The 23,900-nt window shown below is 41.9% G+C and overlaps 1 protein-coding gene across 2 annotated transcripts; it reads left to right on the forward strand.

Moving 5' to 3' along the window:
* The first annotated feature begins 6,553 nt into the window (after window positions 1–6,553).
* Window positions 6,554–23,162, forward strand: NKRF (NFKB repressing factor). Of its 2 annotated transcripts, XM_027534964.1 has the most exons (4): window positions 6,559–7,303; window positions 8,759–8,857; window positions 18,910–19,040; window positions 20,085–23,162. In XM_027534964.1, the coding sequence occupies exons 1-4, from the start codon at window positions 7,038–7,040 to the stop codon at window positions 22,040–22,042; spliced, it is 2,454 nt and encodes an 817-aa protein (XP_027390765.1). In that variant the 5' UTR covers window positions 6,559–7,037; the 3' UTR covers window positions 22,043–23,162. The 2 variants fall into 2 exon arrangements, with proteins under 2 accessions (XP_027390767.1, XP_027390765.1); XM_027534966.1 differs by lacking the exon at window positions 8,759–8,857 and having other exon boundaries at window positions 6,554–7,303.
* Window positions 23,163–23,900: the final 738 nt, after the last annotated feature.

The following is a 23,900-nucleotide window of genomic DNA, read 5'->3' on the forward strand; positions in this document are numbered from 1 at the left end:
TTGGGGGCAAGTTGTGGTCAAAACCTCCCTGTAAAGAATATCAACAACTCCCTTGCAGCAATGATTGCAACGGTTTTGTGAGCTACTGTAAACTAAGGAGGTGGGTGTTCACTAAAGGAAATTCCTATTAAGGATGGAGTTTCCCCTTTACTAGAAGTATCTTAGGTTCTTCCAATCCATGGTTTCTCACCCTCAGCACTATTGTCTTTTGAGACCAGATAATTCTTTGTTGTGGAGGCCGACGTGTGCATTGTAGCATCCCTACCCACTAGATGTCAGTAGCACACTATACTACCCCATCCCCAGTTCTGACAAAACTGTCTCCAGATAATGCCAAACGTCCCCTGGAGGGCAAAATTGCCCCAAATTAAGAACCATTGCTCTGGGCCACGGGTCAGCAAACTTTTCCTGTAAAGGGCCAGCAGGCAAATATTTTAGGCTTCACAGGCCACATGGTGTCAGAAACTATTTTACTGCTCAGTACAGACCAAAACCAGCCATTGATAATACATAGAAGGATGAACGTGACTGTGCACTAATAAAACTGCATTTATGGACACTGAAATTTGAAATTCATGTGTGGGTTTCATTTTCACATGTCCTGACTTATTATTATTTATATTTCTTCCAACCATTTAAAATTTAAAGACCATTCTTAGCATGCTGCTGCTGCTGCTGCTGCGTCGCTTCAGTCATGTCCGACTCTGTGCGACCCCATAGACGGCAGCCCACCAGGCTCCCCGGTCCCTGGGATTCTCCAGGCAAGAACACTGGAGTGGGTTGCCATTTCCTTCTGCAATACATGAAGTGAAAAGTGAAAGTGAAGTTGCTCAGTCATGTCCGACTCTTCGAGACCCCGTGGACTGCAGCCTACCAGGCTCCTCCGTCCATGGGAGGGTCATATAAACACAGGGAATGTGACTGGATTTGGCCTGTGGGCCACCGTTTGTCGACCCCACTTCTAATGCATTTTGGTGCTTGTTTAACACATCACAGGTGGCGCTAGTGGTAAAGAATCTGCCTGCCAAAGCAGGAGACACAGGTTCGATCTCTGGATTGGGAAGATCCCTTGGAGTAGGAGATGGCAAGCCATTCTAGTATTCTTGCCTTGAAAATTCCATGGATGGAGAAGACTGGTGGGCTACAGTCCATGGAGTCACAGAGTCAGACACAACTGAGCATGCATAGATGAATGCATCACAAAGCCTAAAGGTCTTAGAAGTGACTGGCTGGTCAAAAGAAATCAGAAATGAAGACAAATGGCTGATATTTTAATGCAAGTTGGTGGGGAAATGGGCTTGGTTAACTAAAATTTGTATATCATTTTGCTAGAGCATAGATGGGGGCAAGGGTCTGCTGGGGTGCTGAGAGCCAGTTCCTAGGGACTTACTGAGCAGTGAGAAGGCCAAATGCTTCTAGGGACAGAACCAGGCTTCTAATACCTTCAAAATGGCTAAGCAACCTGGGCTCCATTTGTAAGCAACTGAAGTTAAGCAGTGTCCTTTTGTGTTTGAAAAGCCCCCACTCAGCTGAGTCCCCTTGATGTTCATCTGAAACTATCACAACACTGTTAATCGGCTATACTTCGATACAAAATTAAAAGTTAAAAAATCCTGCCACTGAGCTTCAGGCCTATCTTCTCCTTGAAGACTTTCTTGACCCCATCCACCTGTTTTGATCTCTTCTTCCTTTTCAAAAACCTCCTGGCTGAAATTGTTTAATCTTCTCTGCTTCTCATTTGAGAGACTTCATTCTTCAAGAGATGTTAAGCTTCCTTAGAGTAGAAACATCATTTACAGCTCCCCAGCGGGCCCAGGAAAGTGCCGGACACACAATAAAGAGCGATTAAGAGGTAACTAGATGACGATTCTTCACCAATTTAGGGAGCTATTGCACTTTTGAAACAATTTACTTTTGAGATTAAATAATAATAGTGCAAAGTACACTCATGCTCTTGACCCAGATGTACCAACTGATAATATTTTGCCCCATTTGCTTTGTCATTTACATTGAGGTGCCCCCTTCCCCCTCCCCTGGAACCAAATAGATAGAGAAAGATACATAACATTTTTTCTGAACCATTTGAAGATAATTTACAGGTATTCTGGCCTTTACTCCTAAATATTTCAATGGGTATTTCCTAGCAATAAGGATACTCTCTTACATAGCCACAGTTACCAACTTCAGTAAATTTAACCTTGTTATACTACTTTAACCTATTGAATAGTATGTGTGTGTGCTCAGTCACTTCAGTTGTGTCCAACTCTGTGACCTTGTGGACTGTAACTTGCCAGGCTTCTTTGTCCATGAGATTCTCCAGGCAAGAATGCTGAAGTGGGTTGCCATGCCCTCCTTCAGGGGATCTTCCCTACCCAGGGATGGAACCGAGGATCCTGTGACTCCTACATTGCAGATGGATTCTTTACCCACTGAGCCACCTGGGAAGCCCATTGAATAGTATACTTTATACCAATTTTTCCTGCCATATAAGATTGGCTCGAGAATCATGCACTGTGTCCTGTTACTTTAGTGTCCTTTCATCTGAAACAGCCTTTTTTTGTCTTTCATGATACTGATATTTTTGAAGTGCCATTTTTTAAAAAAGGTTGTTGTCATTTTGGGTCAAGGTGTTGCCCAATTTCTCCACTATATAATTATTGTTTTTCCTCTTCTTTGCTACTAATAAACAATCTGTGAGGAGAAAACTGTAAGCCCATGCAAAATCTTCCTCATCAAAAAATTCCCCCTAGATTTAGCATCTACTGGTAATTCTTACCTGAACCAATGATGATTTTCTGACTCCAGCATTCCCTTCATATTTACCAGTCAGCACATGGTATGCTATCGTAAGCAAAGGCCCTCCCCTTTCCCTCCTTATTTATCTACTTGGTCTCACTGTAGACTTATGGCTTCCTATTTTTTCAATGGCTCATTACTGTCCTTAATAATTTGGGTGCTCAAATTACCAGGCTTTGGCCAGCTCCTAGCTATTGCTTTTAGTCCATTAGTGGCCATTCCTCAAGAGGATATTGCAGTGCGGAATACTCTGGTCAAGAAATTTTGGTGATCTGATTTCTGGGATAATTTATGAGGCTGGTGCTGAGCCAGGTTCCAGGTTTCCCTCTTTTCTTCACTCACTGGCTCCCCCACAGGAAAGGGAAGGGAAGGAAGCTCAGAGCTGACAGACTATGTGTGTATGAGTGTGTGTGTGTTTATATTTCATGTAAAAACATGGCGGGAGCCTGTGTTAGAGCAGAGAAAGATGATGGAGGGGAGGAGGACAGGTGATTACATGAGGTTTCTGGATGTTTTAGGATGGCAGTGGTTGCCATTATCAGACTTCCCTCCTGCATTTCTCTTCAACCATTATTCAGATAATTTACTTCTGCTTAGGGGTTTCAATTCCTGCTCAGTGAGAAAACATCTGGGATGTGTGAGAAGGGAATGGACTGAGCTAGGCTGGCTGAAGGATTTTTTGATCAGAAGGATTACCAAAGAAAGAAGGTCCTGGAGAATCATGGGAATTTTTGTTTTGCTTGCTAGAGATGAAACTGCTTATTCCATAGCAAGATTTATAAATGCACTCCAGCTATGGCTGTTCCAGAGCAAATGGCCTCTAATATCAATTTTATCACCTTTCACTCTGTAATCCAAATGCAAAAGCCAGGTTGGAATTATTTGTTCCTGTATGATGGAAGAATTTTCATCCAATCTGAGAGGAAGGCATTTTTCTTTTCTCAACTCCTTTTCTAGGAAAGATGTGTATTGATTGCAATGCTGATTCTAATGAAAGTTGGCAGCTTAGGCGGAAATTAATCTAACTTAAAACCAGCTTAAAATGTAGGCCCTAAGAAAATGAGTTTCACAAGTTTGAGACAACAGGAAGAGCCTTCATTCATTCAGTCATTCATTTAATTCAACAAATATCTATGGAGTTCCTACAAGAGCCAAATGTAGTTGCTAAAAGCAAGACAGATGAGTTCCTTGCTCTCATGGCACTGTCACAGGGGGTGAGGAGGAGTCAAAAATTTTTTGAAGTTCAAAAGATGGTACATACTGTGAAGAATTTAAAAAAAAAAACACAGGGCAATATAATGGCAAATGAGTGGGGAGCACTGGATGAGAAGTCAGGTGACCTAGATTCTGATCTCAGCTTTGCCAGAACCCGCCTCTACAGACTTCAGTTATCACTCTACCTCTCTGGCCTTATTTTTCTCACTCATACAATAATTATTTGAATTTATGATCTCAAAGCTTCCTTTCTAGTATCACTTTCTTTGATTTCTGGTTCAAAGACTGTCATTACTTCAATAAACATGAGTACCTACCACAGAGTCAAAGACAGCACTCCCTGTGGAATGGGAGAGACAGGCATGAAAATAAATCATTATTAAAGTGAAAAATGCTGTGATCTTCTGCTCTTGTCAGTCCAAAACAGCCCTACATATAAATATGTCACATAATGATAAATACATCCTAAAACAGTTAAATTTCTCAAGAGGTCAGGAAGCAGCAGTTAGAACTGGACATGGAACAACAGACTGGTTCCAAATACGAAAAGGAGTACATCAAGGCTGTATATTGTCACCCTGCTTATTTAACTTATATGCAGAGTACATCATGAGAAACGCTGGACTGGAAGAAACACAAGCTGGAATCAAGATTGCCGGGAGAAATATCAATCACCTCAGATATGCAGATGACACCACCCTTATGGCAGAAAGTGAAGAGGAACTAAAAAGCCTCTTGATGAAAGTGAAAGTGGAGAGTGAAAAAGTTGGCTTAAAGCTCAACATTCAGAAAACGAAGATCATGGCATCTGGTCCCATCACTTCATGGGAAATAGATGGGGAAACAGTGGAAACAGTGTCAGACTTTATTTTGGGGGGCTCCAAAATCACTGCAGATGGTGACTGCGGCCATGAAATGAAAAGACGCTTACTCCTTGGAAGGAAAGTTATGACCAACCTAGATAGCATATTCAAAAGCAGAGACATTACTTTGCCAACAAAGGTTTGTCTAGTCAAGGCTATGGTTTTTCCATTGGTCATGTATGGATGTGAGAGTTGGACTGTGAAGAAGACTGAGGGCCAAAGAATTGATGCTTTTGAACTGTGGTGTTGGAGAAGACTCTTGAGAGTCCCTTGGACTGCAAGGAGATCCAACCAGTCCATTCTGAAGATCAGCCCTGGGATTTCTTTGGAAGAAATGATGCTAAAGCTGAAACTCCAGTACTTTGGCCACCTCATGGGAAGAGTTGACTCATTGGAAAAGACTCTGATGCTGGGAGGGATTGCGGGCAAGAGGAGAAGGGGAGGACAGAGGATGAGATGGTTGGATGGCATCACCGACTGGATGGATGTGAGTCTCAGTGAACTCCGGGAGTTGGTGATAGACAGGGAGGCCTGGCGTGCTGTGATTCATGGGGTCGCAAAGAGTCGGACACGACTGAGCGACTGATCTGATGTGATCTGATCTGAAAACAGTTAAAAGGGGACAACGGATAAAAGTCACTTCATCCAACAGTCCTCCTGCTATGGAACAGTGAGTTCTAGGCAGGACTATTTCTCCCCACCAACCCAATAATTAGTTCCAGGACAACAGAGAAAATCCAGTTTCTTTTTCCTTTGTATTGACTATACTGAGCACACAGTAAGTGCTGTGTAAATTCCTACCGACCGGGGGCTTTCCTGGTGGTCCAGTGGTTAAGAATCTGCATTCCAATGCAGCGAAGCCCGGTTTGATTCCTAGCCCTCGAACTAAGATACCACAACTAGACATAGCCTGGATGCCCCAAGGAAGACCCAGTGCAGCCAAATTAATAAATACATAAAATTGTTTACATGAAAGATACCAATCCCAACCTTATATAAAATAGATATATAAATTCCCGCTGACACTCATTAACTACTTCCATAGCACAGACGGGCAGACAGTGATTGAGGGGCTGGAGCAGACCGCGGGTCTAGTGAAAACGTTTGCCTACAGAGTGAGCCATTTGGTGCTGTGCAGCTTTTAGTTTGGGGGCCCCTTTTGTATTTTGTAATATTCTGCACGTTTTAAATTGATACACTTAATATAGGATTATTTGAAACCGTGATCAGAACTGTGTGAACACGATGCTTGTATTTGTCAGCAACTGGGATGGAGTATGGATAAGTGGGTTTGGATGATTTTTTCTTAAGTATTTTGTTTTTACTATTACTTCACAATCAAACAAAGCTAATGGTGTACGACGCACAGATAGCTTTTCAAGCTATCCTCTGAAGAAAGAGCGCCTCGGAGAGCTTACATTAAGAAGAAAAAAAGTGTGTTATCCATTTCAAACCCAAGTCCCTCCCACTGTCAGAAACCCAGGGGAAAGCGTAAGGCGACCTATTGCTGCCAACAGTCACCTGAGAGAGCCTTCTAAGGAGTTAACGGAACCATGTTCCCAAACCTCAGAAAAATCTTTCAAAAAATCCCCTTCCCGGAGCCCCGCCCCACGCTTGCGACCACAGTACGTCAAAGACCCCTAGTCGTCATAAGAAGGGAAAAAAACGTAGGTCGCGCGAGACTCAGCGACGGGATTTTGAAGTTAGGGAACAGCCGCAGCGCACGCGTACTGGCCTCACAACCTCAGGGCGGCACGCGGGTAGGTAGACTAGAACTCAGAGAAGGGGGAGCAGAGCGTGCAGGTGTCTTTTTTTTTCTTTCCCAGCGCAGTGCGTGAATCTGAGGGTCGCCGGAGGTGCGGAGCGCTGGGCCTGGCTTGGTCTCCCCGGCGCGCGAGTGACTGTGCCGGGTGCCCTCGTGCTCCTCCACGAGTTGCAGGAGTGCAGCGGGCGTGTACCCGGGTTGCCGGGACAGGAGCTTGTGGTCGCCTTCCCCTTTTTAACGGTCGCCCCTCACGTACACACTCCAGTCCCCTGAGAGTTGGTCTTCGTGCCCCCGGCGCGCCCCTGCTCACCCGGTCCCTCCCACCAACCTCCAGTTCCCGCTTGCTCCTGATCAGGAGTCGGCTTCATCCCTGGGGTCCCTGCTTGGGGGCGGAGAAGATGGCTGGCGGACGTCTGCTGTTGGGGGGCGACTTCCTGTCGCCGCCGCCGCTACCCCCCCTCCCGCCGCCGCCGCCGCCGCCCCTCCCGCCGCCCCCGCCCGAGCCAGTGCTGGAGCAGTGGCGCTATAGCCACGAAAGTGACTGGCAGTGGGCTCTGCGGCGCAGCTTCATCTGTCGGCACCTGCACAGTTATCCCGGGGCTGCCCTAGACCAGCTCCTCGCGCTCTCCGCTGCCTGGACCAACCACGTTTTCTTGGGCTGCAGGTGAGTAAGGTGTGAGGGTCGGGCTGGGGACCCGGGTGGGGTGGGGATCGGTGAAGAGGGTCGGGATAGGGAAGGAGGGGGCGAGTATGGATGAGTGCTTAGAGACTGGAGATTTGGAGGTGCTCGAGGACTCCACTGTTGGCCCAGGGCGGGCGGGCGGGGACGGGGGCGGTTGGCTGAGCGAGGTGGCTGCAGATGACATAACAGCTAGAAAGGTGCGGGGATCGCGGGAGAGGCTGTCCAGGACCAGGGATGGAGATGAAATAGCGCCTGGGAGAGGATTGCCGAGAGGTGGTCATTGTGATGGTGTATTGGAGGGCGTGGGAAATGACGAATAGCAGAACCTCGGACCTGCGTAGGACCTTCCAGGGATGCGGTATCCGCAGAGAATATTCGACAGTCGGGGTTCCGGGGTCTATGGGGGGAGAAGAGAGGGGCTCTGCGGTTCTAATCCTAGTCTCCTGAGCGTTCTCTCTTTCCATTCCCGTTAGATTAAATAGCAGCCCCCTAGCTGGGTTTTGCTGTCTTCTCCTGGGGAGGCGGTTTGTATGAGGTCTCAGCCGCAGGGTCCGCCTTGCTTGTAGATTTGCGCATAATGTGTCTGGACGCAAACAAAGAAATGGTTATATCTACTGTAAAAGCGGATTGCCCTCATTTCACCTTAAATGTGATCAGTGGGATTAACATTTGGCCTCTGAGTAAGGTTTTAGGTGTGTGTTTGTCGCCACCTCCCCACCCCGCCCCCGCCCCGCTCCCCTTTCTTAGAACCTAGTGCCTGTTCTGAACAGGCCTCTTTGAAAGCTCTTTGCATTCAATGGAGACTGCAGTATGGTTCCAACGCATTTTTTTTTTTTAAACAGACTACTTGGCCACTGTCCTTCAGAACCTTCAAATCGGCCCTATACTAGACTAATCATTCCTTTGATAGACTGATAGGGTTTTGTTTTTTTTTTGACACTTGCTTCAGGGCAAATTTTTTAGGAAGGATGAGAAATTATGAAAAATGATCAGATCAAATTCAACCAGTTCAGTTCCAGGAATGATTGTAACATACAGATAAATAAGATTGTCTGTGGTTAATGCTTAATTATTGAACATAGATAGCATCCAGTGTGATACTTGTTTTGCTTCCATAACACAAAAATATTTTTTCTGTCTTCTCTAGATTAGTGTACTTTTCTGCCTCCAGAGATAATGACTATTTCACTGGAGGAACTGGTTGTGACTGGGGAAGCCTCAGTAATTAATCAAGTCAGATAAATCTAACTGACCTGCACTTAACAATATTGTTCTGGCAATTGGAATGGTACCTTTATCCCATAATCATAGATGTCCTTAATATCACAGAAGCCATGGGAAATCTGAATCCTTTAAGAAAAAAACTTAAAGAATTGCTATAATGTTAACCAATAGTTTAACTGAAGAGTAATGTTTACATTCTATCTGTTAACTTAGATATAGGAGAAAGGGAAGGGGCAATAAAGAATCATGGAAACTAGGAACCAAGTGTAATCTTCCACTTGAGGCAGGCTTTATGTCAGCTGTCATCTTCAGGTGAGTAAAATCTGTATTCCAGTACTTGTTAACGTCGGTGTTGGCAGAGCTCTCTTTTCTGGTCTATTTTTCTGTGACAGAAGACTCATCTTTTCTCCCAGGGGGACTGCAGAATGCATGGTGACACAGCCCACTCTAAACTGAAATCATTAATTTGTCTTTGAAGGCCCATCCCCTGACTTTTAGAACAGATTATAAACAGTAGCCAGAAGAGAACTCTTTGCATTTTGTTTCCCACTCGCAGGACTTTGTGTGTTCTAATTTAGCTGGGACTGAAAGAACTCCTAGGTCAGGGATAGCTTTGAAAAATCCTTGATCATAAGACCAAGCCAGGAGGAGCTCACATGAGCAGGGGAGCAAATCATGTTTCAATCCCTTTTGGTGATAGTGGCGATTCTCAGAGAACAAGTTTTAATATCTTCTTGACCATCTGTAACATGTTTCTCAGACTTAAGCAGCATCAGAATCTTAGGCTTCTTAAAACACAGATTGCTGGGCTCTACTGCCAGGGTTTCTGATTCAGTGGGTATGAGGTGGGACCCTAGAATTTGTGTTTCTAACAACTTCCCAGGTAATGGATGATGCTCATCCAGGGACTACACTATGAGAACCGTTGTCTTACAGGATAAATAAAACAATGTTTTCTAATCTGCTTTTTGATCATTTTTTTCCCTCAGTCTACAAAATCCCATGGACAGAGGAGCCTGGTAGGCTGCAGTCCATGGGGTCTCTAAGGGTCAGACACGACAGAGCGACTTCACTTTGACTTTTTACTTTCATGCATTGGAGAAGGAAATGGCAACCCACTCCAGTATTCTTGCCTGGAGAATCCCAGGGATGGGGGAGCCTGGTGGGCTGCCATCTATGGGGTCGCACAGAGTCGGACACGACTGAAGCGACTTAGCAGCAGCAGCAGCAGGCAATCAGGAAGCCCAAACAGCTGAAATTATTTCTCTTCAACTTTTCTTCTCTGTTTCATAAAAATAAACAACGTGTCAAGGTTTTTTTTTTTTTTTTTCTGTAGGCCATTTCTAACATATATCTTGTGGCTAATGAAAATTTAGTGCAGTCTTATCAACTTCATGTACAGCACAGACATAATTGTTCATATGAATTCCAAGGGACCTGTGCAATTTTTACTTAAAATTTTTGATAGTGCGTGTATCTTTAATAAAGCAGAATGTTTGGTTAAGTGGGGCATTCAGCTTTCCAATCATTCTTCATCAGTAGTATTGGAAACAGAATCCAAAAAAAAGAAACAGAATCCTGATCTATTGACTTTTGGTGAGATATTAATCAATAGAGAAAATATATCCTAAAATGAATCCAGTTTGCCACCTTGATTATTTGTCTCTTCCTGTTGATGTGAGACTGACGTTTGGAAGGAAGATGCTGACTGGGCTCATGTTGTGAAACTAACTTTGCACATAGTAGGTAGAGTGCATCAATCACCAGCTGATGAAATATGAGTGGGAGCTTTTAAAAGCTGTATCAGTAATCTTAGTTGTATGTTATTCACTATGTAGGAGTCTTTTGAATAGGTTTGCATAAATAATTTTATATTTGGAAATCCTAACCTTTGCTTAGTTTTCAAACCTCACCTTTTAAATTTGGACCTAGTAGAGCAGTTTGATAATTTTTTTAATTTGAAAGAAAGCATCTATTCCTGAATATTTAATAAATTTCAGGTGCCATTGTATATCATAAGTATACACCTATAAGCACGTGTCTTTTTTCAAGAATGTAAGATTCATGAAGTCAGATGTCTTTGTCCATTAGAAATCATCTTTTTGTATGGTAGGTATGGTGGCACAGTTGTGATTTCCAAAAAGCTTGATACATGATAAACTACCTTGGAAAACCTTAAAGACCAGCTGGGGCTTTTTGGTTTTCTTTTTTAAGCATTTACAACCAAATGGGTTGTAAATGCATAGTATGCATACATCTTAAAATTACTTTGTTGGACTTGCCTTAATGGTACTTTACATCATGATCCTTCCATGAGATAAAATACTGTATAGCCATTAAAAGTCATGTGCTAATGACATGGAGAAAAAGCTTATGACATAATAAATTAAGAAAAACATCAAAAAAGAATCCCAGCAGATTACAAATCAACATAGATGATCTGATAGTGAATTTTTTTTTTTGCAGGGCTGGGGAGAAGGTGGTATGGGAAGCATAGAAAAAGGAATAAAAAATAAACCCCAAAATGTTAATGAAATTATCAGTGGTTGGGTTTGTAGGTGTTTTCTTGATGGATTCTCTAAAATTTCTGGAGTAAAAGTGTTACTTTTAAATCCACTAAAAAAATGCACTATGGAAAACTGAGTCATGAAAGCTTTATTTACTGCCTTGGCTTATTTCAGATTTGTGGAACCACTTTATCCCTGGGTAGGTACTCTTTGGAGAATTTTTAGAAATAAGACTGAAATCCTAGTGGTCTTCATAGTAAAGATTAATTAAAGATTAATGTAAAGATTAGTATTTGTTCTTTGAATAGTCAAGTGTTAGGCACTACACTGGAGAAGGCAACGGCACCCCACTCCAGTCCTCTTGCCTGGAAAATCCCATGGACGGAGGAGCCTGGAAGGCTGCAGTCCATGGGGTTGCTGAGGGTCGGACACGACTAAGCGACTTCACTTTAACTTTTCACTTTCATGCATTGGAGAAGGAAATGGCAACCCACTCCAGTGTTCTTGCCTGGAGAATCCCAGGGACGGGGGAGCCTGGTGGGCTGCCGTCTATGGGGTCGCACAGAGTCGGACACAACTGACGTGACTTAGCAGCAGCAGCAGCAGCAGCAGGTACTACACAGTCTGTTCCATTATTGTTCCAGCTAGTTCGGATTCTTCAGTATTATGACTTCCTAATAAAGGGCTGAGAAGATGACTGTATTGGCAACCAACACAAAGGTTTATTTTATTATTTTTTTTTAAAATTTTATTTTATTTTTAAACTTTACATAATTGTATTAGTTTTGCCAAATATCAAAATGAATCCCCCACAGGTATACATGTGTTCCCCATCCTGAACCCTCCTCCCTCCTCCCTCCCCATACCATCCCTCTGGGTCGTCCCAGTGCACTAGCCCCAAGCATCCAGTATCGTGCATCAAACCTGGACTGGCGACTCGTTTCTTACATGATATTTTACATGTTTCAATGCCATTCTCCCAAATCTTCCCACCCTCTCCCTCTCCCACAGAGTCCATAAGACTGTTCTGTACATCAGTGTCTCTTTTGCTGTCTCGTACACAGGGTTATTGTTAGCATCTTTCTAAATTCCATATATATGCGTTAGTATACTGTATTGGTGTTTTTCCTTCTGGCTTACTTTTATAGCCTATGGGTGATGTTAAATTTTGTGGCAGATGTAATGAATAGGGAACAGTAAGTAGGTATAATCATTACTAATGCTGGAAGAAACCGGAGAGAAAAAGTGAATGTGAATGGAGTGGGCCCCAAATGCATCATTCCTGCACACTGAATGGCATACATGCCATTACACTTGGATACCATGTTTGGAATCAGTCTATAAGGTTTGGAGAATTTTAACTGGAATTCAAGGTGAGTGGTTTGGTTGTAGTACCAGTTTTGGTAGCAAAATTGGCAGTACCAGTTTAAGATTTGTAGACTTCATCTCATTTTCATCATCTTTTGTTTTCATCTCATACCTTAGAAATTGTGCTCACAAATCTTTTTTAAATTATTTTCTTTTGGCCGCACTGGGTCTTTGCTGCTGTGTGCTGGCTTACTCTAGCTGCGCCCAGCAGGGGCTACTCTGTAGTTGTGGTGTGTGGGCTTCTCATTGTGGTGGCTTCTCTTGTTGCAGAGCACGGGCTCTAGGGCACGCAGGCTTCTGGAGTTGCAGCATGTGGGCTCAGTAGTTGTGGTGCACTGGCTTAGTTGTTCCATGGCATGTAGGAACTCCCCGGCTAGGGATTCGAACCTGTGTTCCCTGCATTGGCAGGAGGATCTTATCTTCTATACCACCAGAGAAGTCCCCACTCCCAAATCTTAATGAAAGTGATATATGTAATGTATGACATTTTAGGCTATGCTTTTTGATGTTTGCTGCTGCTGCTAAGTCGCTTCAGTCGTGTCTGACTCTATGCGACCCCATAGACGTCAGCCCACCAGGCTCCCCCGTCCCTGGGATTCTCCAGGCAAGAACACTGGAGTGGGTTGCCATTTCCTCCTCCAGTGCATGAAAGTGAAAAGTGAAAGTGAAGTGGCTCAGTCGTGTCCGACTCTTAGCGACCCCATGGACTGCAGCCTACCAGGCTCCTCCGTCTGTAGGATTTTCCAGGCAAGAGTACTGGAGTGGGGTGCCATTGCCTTCTCATTTTGATGTTTAGATAAGAGTAAATAAAAATAAATCACGGCATTTAAATGCTGGTGTTAGCAGCAGCAGTTATCAGTGGGAAATGTGGGTTACATCTGGGCTAGCTTCCAGGTCATCTGTCAGAGATGGCCACCATGTCACTTCTCTGCTTTGCAAGGAAAGCCGTCTGATGGGTGCAGGACCTGTTGTGTTGAAAATGGAAAATGTTATCCTCTTTCAAGTTCAGAGCCTACTCATGTAGAGGTGTGCTCGTTTCTCATTTTCACAGCTTTCTTGGGGAATTTCCTAGTGGTCCAGTGGTCCCTGGTTGGGGAACTAAGCTGCACAGCATGCCCCCTGCCCCTGCCCAAAGAAGAACTTTCTTCTCACACACCACCAGAAGTCTTTTTTGGTCTTAGGCTTAGAAAGGCTCCGAAGGTGAGAAGAGTGAGTAGATCCCATGATAACCAAAACTTCACTGAGCCCATAGTTTTGTTTCTCTGCAGGAAATTGATATTCTGTCAAGGGCAAATGTACTTCATAAGGAGTCCTTTTTATTTTTTTAATATAAATTTATTTATTTTAATTGGAGTCTAATTACGTTACAATATTGTATTGTATGTTTTAAAGCTTTTTATTAAGGAAAATCAAACACAAAAAGTAGAAGAGTTCAGTGGACACTCATGCATGCATCATTCAACTTCAGCAATTATCAACAGTCTGTCATGCTACCCTTCTCATTTCGTCTTGCCCCCAGTATTTTGTGCAAGGCAGAATATATTAAAGAAAACCTTGACATCATTTCTCTTGCAAATATTTTAGTGTGTATCTGTACCAGATAATTTAAAAAAACAGAATCATAATACCATTATTCATACTCAGAAAAATTAATAATTTCTCAAAATGATCCAATAATATTTTCTCCATTTGTCTCAGAATGGTTTGTTTGACCCACGGTCCAAACAAGGTCCACACATATCTGATTGATCTGTCACCTTTAACCTATAACCATTCCCTCTCCTTTTATTTTTATGCTGTTTATTGGATGTAGAAATGGACTGTCACATAGTGTTTCCTTCATCATGGATTTGACTGACTGTATTATTGTGGTGGTGCTTAACATGTTTCTAGGAGTTAGGGGCTTGATTAGGTTTGCGTGCAATTATTTGGTGGTCAAGAACACTTTGTAGATCTTTGCCCTGTCATATCACATCGGGGACACATGTCTGGTTGTCCCATTTTTAGTTAGATTAAGATTATAAAGTTCTCCACCAACTTTTTTCAATTGAAATTTTTATTGACATAATTATTGATTCACCTGTAATTGTAGGAAATAATATAATGCCCTGTGCTCTTTACCCAATTCCCGCAATGACAACATTTTGCAAAGTTAATATATCATAATCAGGATAATGACATTGTTACAGTCTGCAGTCTACACAGATTCCTCCAGTTTTACTAATACTTGTGTGTGTGATTCTATACAGTTTATCACAGATGTAGGTTTGCATGTCCACAACCATAATCAAGATATTGAACAGTTCCAGTACCACAAGGATCCCTTACATTGCCCTTTTATAACCACATCCATTTCCCTCCCACTCATACCCAATACTGCGTGTATCAATAGTTTATTCATTTTTTTGCTGAGCAGTGTTCCATGGTGTGTGGTAAAGACATCTGGGCTGGTTGTAGTTTGGGGCTGTTACAAATAAAGCTGTTATGAACATTTGTGTACGGTTTTTTTGTGTGAATGTACACTTTTATTTCTCTGAGATAAATGCCCAAAAGTGCAGTTGCAAGGTCATGAGGTGATTGCATGTTTAATTTTATAAAAAACTTCCAAGTTGTGTTCCAGAGTGGCCATATCATTTTATATTCCCACAAGTAGTATACAAGTGATCCAGGTTTTCTGCATCCTTGTCAGCATTTAGTGTTGTCATCATTTTTCACTTTAGCCACTCTGATAGATATGGAATAATATCTCATTGTGGTTTAAGTTGCATTTCCTTGGTGGCTGATGATGTTGAACATTTCTTTTTATCTGCTTATTTGCAATCTGTATATCCTCTCTGGTGAAATGTTCTATTCATATCTTTTGTTCATTTATATCTGTGTATACTATATACACATATATACACATAATATATGTGTATATATTTTACTGTTGGACTTGAGAGGTCTTGAGGTCTTTATACTAGATACTAGTCTTTTGTCCGGAGAAGGCAATGGCACCCCACTCCAGTACTTTTGCCTAGAAAATCCCATGGACGGAGGAGCCTGGTAGGCTGCAGTCCATGGGGTCGCTAAGAGTCGGACATGACTGAGCGACTTCACTTTCACTTTTCACTTTCATGCATTGGAGAAGGAAATGGCAACCCACTCCAGTGTTCTTGCCTGGAGAATCCCAGGGACTGGAAGCCTGGTGGGCTACCGTCTATGGGGTCGCACAGAGTCAGACATGACTGAAGCGACTTAGCAGCAGCAGCAGAGCAGTCTTTTGTCAAGTATATGGTTTGTAAATATTTTCTTGCTCTCTGTAGCTTGTCTTTTCATCCTCTTCACAGGATCTTTTGAGAGCAAAATTTTTTAATTTTCATGAAGTCCATTTTATTAACTTTTTCTTTTATGGATCATACTTTTGGTGTTAAGTATAAGAATTCTTTGCCTAGCTGGAGATCTTGAAAATTTTCTTCTGTATTTTTTGTAAAAACTTTGTAGTTTCACATTTAAGTTTATGATGCATTTTGAGTTAACTCTTGTATATGATGTGAGGTTTAGGTTGAGGTGGTGTGTTTAGGTTGGATGCCTACTTTGTCCAGCACCATTTGACAAAAAGACTGTCCTGCCACCATTGGATTGCTTTTAGTTTTATCAACAATTGAGCATGTCTGTGTGGGTCTATTTCTAGGTTCTTCCCCATCAACTTTCACCTGATAAGCTTTTACTGTTGTTCACTTGCTCAGTTGTGTCTGACTCTTCGTGACCCCATTAACTGCAGCATGCCAGGCTTCTCTGTCCTTCAGCATCTCCTGGAGCTTGTTCAAACTCATGTCCATTGAGTCAGTGATGCCATCCAACCATCTCATCCTCTGTTGTCCCCTTTTCCTCCTGCCTTCAGTCTTTCCCAGCATCAGAGTCTTTTCCAGTGAGTCAGTTCTTCACATCAGGTGGCCAAAGTATTGGAGTTTCAGCTTCAGCATCAGTCCTTCCAATGAATATTCAGGACTGATTTCCTTTAGGATTGACTGGTTGGATCTCCTTTTAGTCCAAGGGCCTCTCAAGAGTCTTTTCCAACACCACAGTTCAAAAGCATCAATTCTTTGGTGCTCAGCCTTCTTTATGGTCCAGCTCTCACATCCATACATGACTACTGGCAAAACCATAGCTTTGACTAGACAGACTTTGTTGGCAAAGTAATGTCTCTGCTTTTTAATATGCTGTCTATGTTGGTCATAGCTTTTCTTCCAAGGAGCAAGCATCTTTTAATTTCATGGCTGCAGTTACCATCTGCAGTGATTTTGGAGCCCAAGAAAATAAAATCTGTCACTGTTTCCCCATCTTTGCCATGAAGTGATGGGATTGGATGCCATGATCTTCATTTTTTGAATGTTGAGTTTTAAGCCAGCTTTTTCACTCTCCTCTTTTACCTTCATCAAGAGGCTCTTTAGTTCTTCTTCACTTTCTGCCATAAGGGTGGTGTCATCTGCGTATCTGAGGTTATTGATATTTCTCCCAGTAATCTTGATTCCACCTCATGCTTCATCCAGCCTGGCATTTCACATGATGTACTTGGCATATAAGATAAATAAGCAGGGTGACAGTATACAGCTTTGACCTAGTCCTTTACCAATTTTGAACCAATCCATTGTTGCTTTTTGACCTGTGTACAGGTTTTGCAGGAGGCAGGTAAGGTGGTCTGGTATCCCCATCACTTTAAGAATTTTCCACAGTGTGTTGTGATCCACACAGTCAAAGGTTTTAGCATAGTCAATGAAGCAGAAGTAGATGTTTTTCTGGAATTCTTTTTCTGTGATCCAATGGATGTTGGCAATTTGATCTCTGGTTCCTCTGCCTTTTCTAAATCCAGCTTGAACATCTGGAAGTTCTCATACTGTTGAAGACTAGCTTGGAGAATTTTGAGCATTACTTTACTAGCGTGTGAGATGAGTGCAATTGTGCAGTAGTTTGAGCATTCTTTGGCATTGCCTTTCTTTGGGATTGGAATGAAAACTGACCTTTTCCAGTCCTGTGGCCACTGCTGAGTTTTCCAAATTTGCTGGCATATTGAGTGCGGCACTTTCACAGCATCATCTTTCAGGATTTGAAGTAGCTCAACTGGAATTCCATCACCTCCACTAGCTTTGTTCATAGTGATGCTTCCTGAGGCCCACTTGACTTTTCACTCCAGGATGTCTGGCTCTAAGTGAGTGATCACACCATTGTGGTTATCTGGGTCATTAAGATCTTTTCTGTATAGTTCTTCTGTGTATTCTTGCCACCTCTTCTTAATATCTTCTGCTTCTGTTAGGTCCATAACATTTCTGTCCTTTATTGAGCCCATCTTTGCGTGAAATGTTCCCTTGCTGCTGCTGCTGCTGCTGCTAAGTCGCTTCAGTCGTGTCCGACTCTGTGCGACCCCATAGACGGCAGCCCACCAGGCTCCCCTGTCCCTGGGATTCTCCAGGCAAGAACACTGGAGTGGGGTGCCATTGCCTTCTCCGAAATGTTCCCTTAGTATCTTTAATTTTCTTGAAGAGATCTCTGTCTCTCCCATCTTATTGTTTTCCTCTATTTCTTTGCATTGTTCATTTAGGAAGGTGTTCTTATCTCTCCTTGTTAAACTTAGCAGCCATTGATGATCATTTATTGTTGCATTATGGGTTGCAAAATGGTAGGAATCTATCATTCCTTCGTTTATTAGCTGGAATGCTTCTGTAAAGGAGATTTTCTTCATCGACTCTTTAGTTTTCTCTGAGGTACAATTTGTACAGGGAAATGCTGGATAAATGCTTGCTTTCTTCTTTTAATGTTGCTTGTTTTGGGAATAATGACTTGATTCCCCACCATTCTCCAAAGGTGACCAATAATGAATTTGTAAGTATTACTGTGAACTAATGGATTTTTAACGTGTTTGATGTGTTTCAATCCACTGTGGTTATTCTTGATATTCAAGTTGGCTCACTTCTGAGTCTATTTGACAACAACCCCTGAGGTCTTTGACAGCATCCTTGTTTCCAGGCATGAAAATATCTCCCAGATTCTACATTTCTTGGCCCAGACTTGGATCCAGCCACTTCTTTCAGGACTCTGATTCCATTTGGTGGGAAATGATAGAAACCACAATCTGGATGTTAACAATCCATCTCTTATTAACATTCTTAGTACTTTTACATTATTGTTATCATATATGTATACACGATATACATCATATATGTATATATGTAGAGAAAAATAAATTATGAGTTTATATGGATACTTTTAATTCAAATTAAAGATATGGTCTTCACCTAAATTTCTTAATGTTTGTGTTTGTGTGTCTTCTAATGACAGTAACATAATTGCTCATTTGATACATAACTATTTTAGGGCAGATTCTTCAGTTTTATAGCCAAGACACTCTGTTAGTAAAGTCCTGTGGGAGCAATTATAAGATGGGTCATCTAGAAGCTTTTTAAAAAACTGCATTCTTGCTGTTTTAACTGTAGATTATATTCGTTTAAATAGGTACAGCCCACGCTTGATGGAAAAAATTCTCCAAATGGCTGAAGGTATTGATATTGGGGAGATGCCTTCATATGATCTGATGCTATCCAAGGCCTCCAAAGGTCAAAAACGTCACCTGTCAACATGTGATGGTGAGTATACTGTTTCCGGAAGGTGGGATTTGAAGAAACAGTGTAGCTTCTTTTTTAATGATATGAGTGTGGTATATGATTTTAAATAACATTGGTAACATCAGATCTTACACACTGTAAAAGTTTTAACTTTCAGTTTGTACATTTTTTTTTTTTTTTTGAGGATGCTAAATAGAACTGAAAGCTAAGAATACTGAATTCATGCTATAATGCTGTCCTTGAAGGGTAATGCTTCCATGCCATGGAACCTCCCTTAAGCACCTAAGTAACTAAATCCTCCTGGATGGGTCTGTGGTAGACCAATTTTCTACTAAACAGTGTTATAGGGAGAAAGCTCTAGTGTCTGGTATAGCCTCAGCAGAGTTCTTCCATAGCTTTAAATTTGATATCCTCTATAAATCATTAGTTTCCAGCTAAAGTTTGTTCTAGAAATAAAATATAGCAAACATCTTTTTGTGCAGAATAAGTCAGAACTAAAATTTTGAAGTTGAAAATCTTTGGGATCTTTTGACAAATATTTTTTATTTGATTTTTTTTTTAGTCGCAACTATGTAAAGCACCATCACAGAGTCGGTCACTTCTGGTACAAAAGAGAGGCTTTGTAAACGCCTCTGGTCATCATCTCTGTTGCATTAGAGCCATCTGTTCCATTTGCAGTCCTTAAGAAGGAGCTTTTCAGCACAGGTGGTATGAGATCATAGTGGAACATCCTCTTACTCAGTACACTTCACCTGTGCTTTAACTCATTAGATGCAGAAGCATCTACCCGTCGTGCATGGTGGTGACCTGCATAGTTGAGTCAATGGCATATTTTCTGTCAAGTCTCCTCCCTTACACGTGGAAGGACAGGGAGCATCTCTCCTTATGCTGGAATCTTACATTGATATTTGAGTCCCTTCACCTAAATGAGCTGAAGTTTTTGTGATGGGACATAACTTTTACCAGCAGTTCAGCTTGCAAAAAAAAGTGGTTGGTACTGTTTTCCTGCTTGGTTCTTTTGAAATATCCCTTTTTAATGAATTGTAAATTTCACTCATTCTATAGGTCAAAATCCTCCTAAAAAGCAAGCCGGTTCCAAATTCCATGTGAGACCTCGTTTTGAGCCTGTACATTTTGTAGCTAGTAGTTCAAAAGACGAAAGACAGGAAGATCCTTATGGCCCTCAAGCAAAAGAGAGAAATGAACAAACACATTTTGCTAACATGCCAAGAGACATCTACCAAGATTATACTCAAGACTCTTTCAGTATACAAGATGGGAACTCTCAGTATTGTGATTCATCAGGATTTATTTTCACAAAAGACAAGCCTGTCACAGCCAACATGTATTTTGACAGTGGGAACCCTGCCCCCAGCAGCACATCACAGCAGGCAGACTCTCAGTCACCTCCTGAGCCTTCACCATCACAGACATTTCCTGAGTCAGTGGTAGCTGAGAAGCAGTATTTTATTGAAAAATTAACAGCAACTATCTGGAAGAACCTTTCTAATCCAGAGATGACTTCTGGATCTGATAAAATTAATTACACCTATATGTTAACTCGTTGTATTCAGGCATGTAAGACAAATCCTGAATATATATACGCTCCTTTAAAAGAAATCCCTCCTGCTGACATCCCCAAAAATAAAAAACTTCTAACAGATGGTTATGCCTGTGAAGTTAGATGCCAGAACATCTACTTAACTACAGGCTATGCTGGCAGCAAGAATGGGTCCAGGGATCGAGCTACTGAGCTAGCTGTAAAACTCTTGCAGAAACGTATTGAAGTTAGGGTTATCCGACGGAAATTCAAGCACACATTTGGAGAGGACCTTGTGGTGTGTCAGATTGGCATGCCTTCATATGACTTTCCTCCAGCTCTGAAACCACCAGAAGAGCTGGTGGTGCTGGCTAAAGATGCTTCTGGGCAGCCGATTTTTAATGCTTCCGCCAAACACTGGACCAATTTTATCCTTACAGAAAATGCAAACGATGCAATTGGTATCCTTAACAATTCTGCCTCATACAACAAAATGTCTGTTGAATACAAATATGAGATGATGCCAAATCGTACATGGCGTTGTCGAGTGTTTTTGCAAGATCACTGCTTAGCTGAAGGTTATGGAACCAAAAAAACAAGTAAACATGCAGCTGCTGATGAGGCTTTGAAAATCCTTCAAAAAACACAGCCCACTTATCCATCTGTCAAAAGTTCACAATGCCAAGCAGGCTCTTCACCCAGGGGATCTGGAAAGAAGAAAGACATAAAGGATCTTGTAGTTTATGAGAATTCTTCCAATCCTGTGTGCACACTGAATGACACAGCTCAGTTTAACCGAATGACAGTTGAATACGTCTATGAAAGAATGACAGGCCTCCGATGGAAATGCAAGGTGATTCTCGAGAGTGAAGTAATTGCAGAAGCAGTTGGAGTGAAGAAAACTGTCAAATATGAAGCTGCGGGGGAAGCTGTGAAAACCCTCAAAAAGACCCAACCGACTGTTATTAACAACTTGAAGAAAGGAGCTATTGAAGATGTGATTTCCAGAAATGAAATTCAGGGCCGCTCAGCAGAGGAGGCTTATAAACAACAAATCAAAGAAGATAACATTGGGAATCAGCTGCTGAGAAAGATGGGTTGGACAGGTGGTGGTTTAGGTAAATCTGGCGAGGGCATTCGGGAGCCAATCTCCGTCAAAGAGCAGCATAAGCGGGAAGGGCTTGGCCTTGATGTAGAGAGGGTAAATAAAATTGCCAAGAGAGATATTGAACAGATCATCAGAAACTATGCCCGCTCCGAGAGCCACACGGATTTAACTTTCTCTACAGAGCTGACTAATGATGAGAGGAAGCAAATACATCAGATCGCCCAGAAGTATGGTCTTAAGAGTAAGTCTCATGGGGTGGGCCACGACAGGTACCTGGTGGTAGGAAGAAAAAGACGGAAGGAGGACTTACTTGACCAGCTCAAACAGGAAGGCCAAGTAGGGCATTATGAGCTGGTGATGCCTCAAGCAAATTGAGATCTTGCTAATTTATTGTGCAGATGCCTGAGGCAGATTTGTGAATTAAAGAAGTGATGCTACATGTACTGGTTGCAGAGTATATTCATTCTTACGATGTTTCACCTTGTTCATTTCATATAGTGCTTTATTAGATATTGCAATTTGAAGAATACTGTCCACTTGTATTAGCTTAATCCAGCAGATAATATTGTGCAGTTACTGTTTATGTCTTTGATATTGCTGTGTCCCTCAGATTTTAGTGGTTTGTACAAAGCAAGAACACATATCCAAATGGAATTTCACTCCAAGAAAGAAATTCCCATTTTAAAGGGCATAGCACAGCAATCTGCAACAATATGTAAAATTGATGTTGACTACAATAAAACTGCTAAGTCGCGTCAGTCGTGTCCGACTCTGTGAGACCCCATAGACGGCAGCCCACCAGGCTCCTCCGTCCATGGGATTTCCCAGGCAAGAGTACTGGAGTGGGTTGCCTAGAGTCTTAATTCCAACTTAACTGAAAATGTCAGATCATTTTGTATTATCTATTTTCATCTTTATGTGAAGCCAGTTATAGAATGTTTAACAGTAAATTGTGCTGTATGTGTAAATGTCCTTACCAACTAAATGATGTAAAACTTTCTTAAAGTAATTTTAGTGTCCATTTATTTATAACTCTTCCATGTGTTTTCCAGAATATTGGAAGTGATTTACTGTATCTTGTGATAGGGGTTTTAACAAATTCTAGTCTTCACGCTGAGAGAGCACTACTTGAGAGAGCAATTGAAAAGTTTCCAAAATTTTGATTCAGTCTGAAGAAAGGAAGCTGGAACTGTCTGTTCTTGGTGCCTTGCAGAGAGACTCAAAGCAACTCTCCGTTACAGCTTTCATGTGGCTTGGATGTATAACACATCCAGGGTGGCCACAGCTGTAGCAGAGCTTGGTGAAAGACTGAAGATACATTGGTGCTTTGATGAAAAGGTCAGTTGGCTGGTTCTCTCTCGAAAAGCTTATTTAGCCCCCAAAGCCAACTTTGTAACATATTTAAAACTGCTATTTTCGCTTATTTCTGGAATGTAAAAAAAATGTATAAAAAGAATTAGCGTATGCTTCCTGAATAAAAAGGAGCCAAAGTTGATCAATGTGGTGGTGTGCTCATTTCTGGGAAGCAGCCTGGTAGCAACACTTTGAGTCTTTGGAGAAGAGAAGTGGTGTTTGCACAAAACATTTCAACACTAGAACACATGTGGATGAACATGATGCCTTAGCAGATAGGAACAGCCAGTCAGCGACCCATCGTGTTTTCCCCGGGGACCAACATGCTGGCTGCAGCCAAACCTTAGGCTGTTTCCTTTTACATGATTTTGTTTTTTGTATCTCAGGTAAATCAACTATTAATATTCAGAGGTGAATATTGATAAACACCTCCAGTGACTTCATATTTAGAACAGTTAGGGTGCTTACAGTGACTTAAAACATTTAGCACCAAACTTGACATTGGCCCACAATGAACAACTTCCTTTCCCTTCTTAGGTATATTTTGCATTAAGAAGCTGTCCACTGTACTTAAATCAATATGTTAAAAATAGAAGGGGATTTTCTTTTATGCCTGGATCTCTATGGCTTTCAGTCACCTACAATGATAACACAGTGTATGATGTTTGCTTTCCACCAACTTTTGTCCTACAGTGTCTGGCCTTTCATGTTAGTAGGATGAGGAATGAGGTGTGCGTTTTATTTTGGCCCTTAATCTTTTAACAGTGGCAAAGGGAACTAACCTAAAATGTTCATAGATTTTTTAGGATTATGTTTTTTACCTCCTAGTCTCATGCCAACTTTGAGAAGCTATGGTTCAATTAGTGTATTAGAAAAGCCC

Source organism: Bos indicus x Bos taurus, chromosome X, assembly GCF_003369695.1.
Source record: "Bos indicus x Bos taurus breed Angus x Brahman F1 hybrid chromosome X, Bos_hybrid_MaternalHap_v2.0, whole genome shotgun sequence".
NCBI lineage: Eukaryota > Metazoa > Chordata > Mammalia > Artiodactyla > Bovidae > Bos > Bos indicus x Bos taurus.